The sequence below is a fragment of the Sinocyclocheilus grahami genome, unplaced genomic scaffold (assembly GCF_001515645.1).
Source record: "Sinocyclocheilus grahami isolate Dianchi unplaced genomic scaffold, SAMN03320097.WGS_v1.1 scaffold340.1, whole genome shotgun sequence".
NCBI classification, from domain to species: Eukaryota; Metazoa; Chordata; class Actinopteri; order Cypriniformes; family Cyprinidae; genus Sinocyclocheilus; species Sinocyclocheilus grahami.
Window position 1 is genome coordinate 502,410 of NW_015505519.1, and position 4,677 is coordinate 507,086.

At 32.3% G+C, this 4,677-nt stretch overlaps 1 protein-coding gene across 1 annotated transcript in view; it reads left to right on the forward strand.

Moving 5' to 3' along the window:
* LOC107603065 (cation-independent mannose-6-phosphate receptor-like) overlaps nt 1-4,677 on the forward strand; it is a 43,560-nt gene that overhangs the window by 8,089 nt on the left and 30,794 nt on the right. Inside the window, exons 5-8 of the mRNA XM_016295764.1 lie at nt 1,067-1,199; nt 1,816-1,927; nt 2,250-2,352; nt 2,436-2,595. Coding sequence (XP_016151250.1) covers nt 1,067-1,199; nt 1,816-1,927; nt 2,250-2,352; nt 2,436-2,595 — 508 coding nt within the window. The remainder of the gene's footprint in view (nt 1-1,066; nt 1,200-1,815; nt 1,928-2,249; nt 2,353-2,435; nt 2,596-4,677) is intronic.

Below are 4,677 nucleotides of genomic sequence, written 5' to 3' on the forward strand. Positions count from 1 at the left end.
CTATTGTTTATAATACATTATGTATTTTAACAGTTTTGTTCAATAAAACCATATGATTTCTTGCTTTTGATACTTTATTTGAACTAATTATTATTGCTTCATTGCTATTATATATGTATTTTAAATAATTTTAAAGGCTATTGTTCACTTACATCTACAGTATTTTTATTACCACCAAAAAAATTAATTATAATTATAGGGCACTATGAAATCCATTTTATTTCCAAATTCAGTTTTTTTCCATTTTAATTTTTCTATACTCTGTTTTAATGGTTAAATTAAATTGTATTAATCAAAAAGCCTGTCTAATTAATTGAGTTTTACAGTTTTATCTTTACCAAATTCTGTTTTCCATTATTTTCTGGATTCCATTTTAATGGTTCCATTAAATTTGAATAATCAAAAGCATCTCCAATTAATTTATTTTTTTTTTTTTTCAGAAATGCTGCACATTTTCATTTTTCTCCTAAATAAATTCTGGTAAATAATATTTCTGGTAAATACGTTTTTAAAAAGTGTTTTTTTTATTATAATTTTATTAGTAGTAGACTAGAACACGTGGACATGTTGTCATTCTTACACTATAATACTGAACTTGGATTTCAGTGATTAAAATTAATCGTTTAGATTCATCGATAAATTAGTCGATAGATTAATCATCATAAAAATAGTCGTTAGTGGCAGCCCTAATAATATATGTGTGTGTACGGTGTATATTTATTATCTATATATAAATACACACACATGCATGTATATATTTCAGAAAAATGTTATGTTTATATATTAAATATATTTATATATAATAAAATTCATATGAATATAAATATGTACATGTAAATACTGTATGTGTGTATTTATATATACATAATAAATATTCACAGCACACACACATATTATGTAAACAAAAACTTTTATTTTGGATGCGATTAATCGTTTGACAGCACTAGTTTTTAGATATTTCGTCTAATATCTTATTTATGCTACAACAAACAGAAGAAATGTCTTAAGCTTCTGGGAGTATTTTTTAACACCACTCAATGCATTATTTGCATATATCTTTTTAAAGGTCCCTTGCTATGTCTTTGACTCTGATGGAAAGAAGCATGACCTCAACCCGCTGATAAAACTCTCAGACGGCTACCTGGTTGATGACCCAGACGATGAAATTGATTTCTACATTAATATATGCAGAAGTCTAAGTGAGTTACTGTAAACTCTTTTTTTGAATACAGTGTAGGGGCTTTCCAACAGTTTGCCGCCCAGTCAACAAACATTTTGTTTATATACAGGAAAAATTGAAAAAAGTTCATTTATTTCAGTAATTCAACTCAAATTGTGAAACTCGTGTATTAAATAAATTCAGTGCACACAGACTGAAGTAGTTTAAGTCTTTGGTTCTTTTAATTGTGATGATTTTGGCTCACATTTAACAAAAACACACCAATTCACTATCTCAACAAATTAGAATATGGTGACATGCCAATCAGCTAATCAACTCAAAACACCTGCAAAGGTTTCCTGAGCCTTCAAAATGGTCTCTCGGTTTGGTTCACTAGGCTACACAATCATGGGGAAGACTGCTGATCAGACAGTTGTCCAGAAGACAATCATTGACACCCTTCACAAGGAGGGTAAGCCACAAACATTCATTGCCAAAGAAGCGGGCTGTTCACAGAGTGCTGTATCCGAGATGCACCTGTAGCTGCTTTATCACACAAAATAATCTACAAAGCATCTGAGCAGGTTCTTATGTAAACAATTAAAGCATTTAGAAGTGCAATGCAAATAACTTAAGATGATGGTCTGTCCATCCAGACCGCGCTGGAAGCTCCTGTCCTGAGGGATCTGCCGCCTGTCTCACCTCTGGCAAAGACTCCTTCGACATGGGTCAGCCTGTTCATCAACTCGAGCTGCTCTCCAATGACAAGTATGTGCTAATTTACTAGTTATTAGGCTGATGCTTTAACAGTACCATTCAAAAGTTTACGATTGGTACATTTATGCTCACCAACAGTAAAAAAATATTGTGAAACATTATTATAATATCAACTATTTGTTTTCTGTTTTAATATATTTAAAAATGTCATTTATTCCTGTGATGCAAAGCTGAACTTTTAGCAGCCAATACTTCAGTGTCATATGATTCTTCAGAAATAATTGTAATATGCAGATTTGGTGCTCAAGAAACATTTCTTATTACCAATGTAGAAAACTGGAGCAGCAATTGATTTTCTCTTCTTTTTTTTCAGACTAAAGCTGCAATATGAGGGAGTCAAAGAAGGCCCATCCTTCTGTAATGGCCACAGTCCAGCAGTGACGATTACATTTATTTGTCCATCTGCAAGGCAGGCGGTAAGAAGATGCCTAGTGTTTCATCTCATTACAGTATATCTGCTATACTCAGTCATCTCACAGCTTTCTCAATGGTTTATCAGGGAAGTAACCCTAAGATGATCAGCAACTTGAACTGTCGGTATGAGATCGAGTGGGTGACTGAGTACGCCTGCCACAGAGATTACCTGGAGAGTCACAGCTGCACACTGACCAGCGAACAGCACGACATCTCCATTGACCTTACTCGCCTGATGCACAACCGTAAGTTAACTCTATTAGTTTAGTAAGAAACAATGATGTAAGTATTGTTTCTATGGAAAGAATGAAGGAGTGATGGATTTGATATGGTGTTTAAGAAGTAAGTGATTAACTGAATAAACCATACATATCCCAGTGTCATTGTACAGTGGTAATATTAAAAGGCATGTGCGTTAATTGAAATAAAATATTAGATAAATATTAAATGAAAGCTTAAACTTAAGTGGAAATGCATTATGCATTTTGCCTTGGGGACTAATTGAAATAAAATTAGTTTAAAATGTAATTGCGACTTTTTATCTCACAATTCTAACATTTTTTCACATAATTGCGATACAAACTCGCAATTCTGAGAAAAAAAGTCAGAATTGCGATTTTGTATCACACTTATGTGAAAAAATGTCAGAATTGTGAGATAAAAAGTCGCAATTACATTTTTTATTTTTTATTCAGTAAAAAAAACGGGCTTCCATATTTTAGTATTTTGTGAATTGTGAGATACAAACTCGCAACTGCGAGATATAAAGTCAGAATTGCTAAATATAAACTCGCAATTGTGAGGAAAAAAAAGTAGCAATTCTGACGTTATATCTCGCAATTCTTAATTTATAACTCACAATTGCGAGTTTATATCTCACAATTCTGTGAAAAAAAAAAAGTTGTAATAACCTTTTTTTTAATTTTCTATTCCGTGGCGGAAACGGGCTTCCATACTAAAATGACGAAAACTAAAACTGAAAAAAAACACGATCCAAATTGACAAAATTACTAAAACGTAAAATGAAATTCTAATTAAAACTGAAAATTTAACATTAAAGCGAATTAAAAATATTAATAAATACTTTAATAGTTTATAAATAATATTAAAATAACACTGATACCATGGCATCGAAGCATATTCATTTACTGTGGAAATTACGTTACTTCATTGTGCTTCAAAGATGAAAATGTCTAAAAACATGATATTGGTCCAGTACCATGTCCAAACAAAACATGGTATTTCCTAGGGGTGCGGGAAAAAATCGATACAGCATAGTATCGCGATATTTTCCGCGGCAATACTGTATCGATACACGGACGCCAAGTATCGATCTTTTATTATACTATTTGGTAGAATAATAAAATAAATTTCTTTACAATCCACTAGATGGTTGTGTTGAGTTTTTTTCTGGTGAGGTCAGCTGGGTCACCTTCAGCATGCATTAAGTTAGTAAAATAAAGAGGGCGGCCCCGTCCGCGTTTAAATCAGATGTATGGACTTACTTTGGATTTGTAAACAAGGAGGGGATGTAAGTAGGGATGCACCGAAAATATAGGCTACATATATAATAATAATAATATTATTATTAATAATATAATATTATTATTATTATTATAATATCCCCGCCCGGCAGTGTTCAGCGCGCATGTTTCACTCTCCTAGTCACTGTGCGGTTTGATGCTCCGCTCAATATTTCAATCTATGAATGTGCGTTCCGCTCGTGTACCGCTCATCGGAAAAGCAAAGTCTGCTCAAATAACGCGCTGACAGGAAATTTCTATGCAGTATAGGCCTACTTGTTCCGGTTTGCAGTAGCGCTACTGTGCTGTAACATGGTGTAGGCTAGTTCAGCTGTACTGGGCAACGCTGGTAAAATAATACTTCCTTCAGTGACGCTATGCACTGCTCATATGCTCTGATAATAATAGCTTTGTAGGACTATACATTATTTGGATAATTAGTCAAAAAAAACAACAACAACTTATATCTGATTCTGTTAAATAGAAGTGAATAAAAATAATATATTGATATTTAATATCAATCTATGTCTGCTAAATGACTAAATGTAATATTAAGGTAACACTTTTCAATAAGGTTCCATTAGTTAATGTATTAACTATCATGAACGAACAGTGAACAATACATTTATTACAGTATTTATTCATCTTAATGTTAGTTAGAATACAGTTATTCACTGTTAGTTCATGTTAATTCAGAGTGCATTAACTTAAGCACAACTGTTGATTTTAATAATGCATTAGTAAATGTTGAAATTAACATGAACTAAGATTAGTAAATACTGAAGAACTATTGTTCATTCTTAG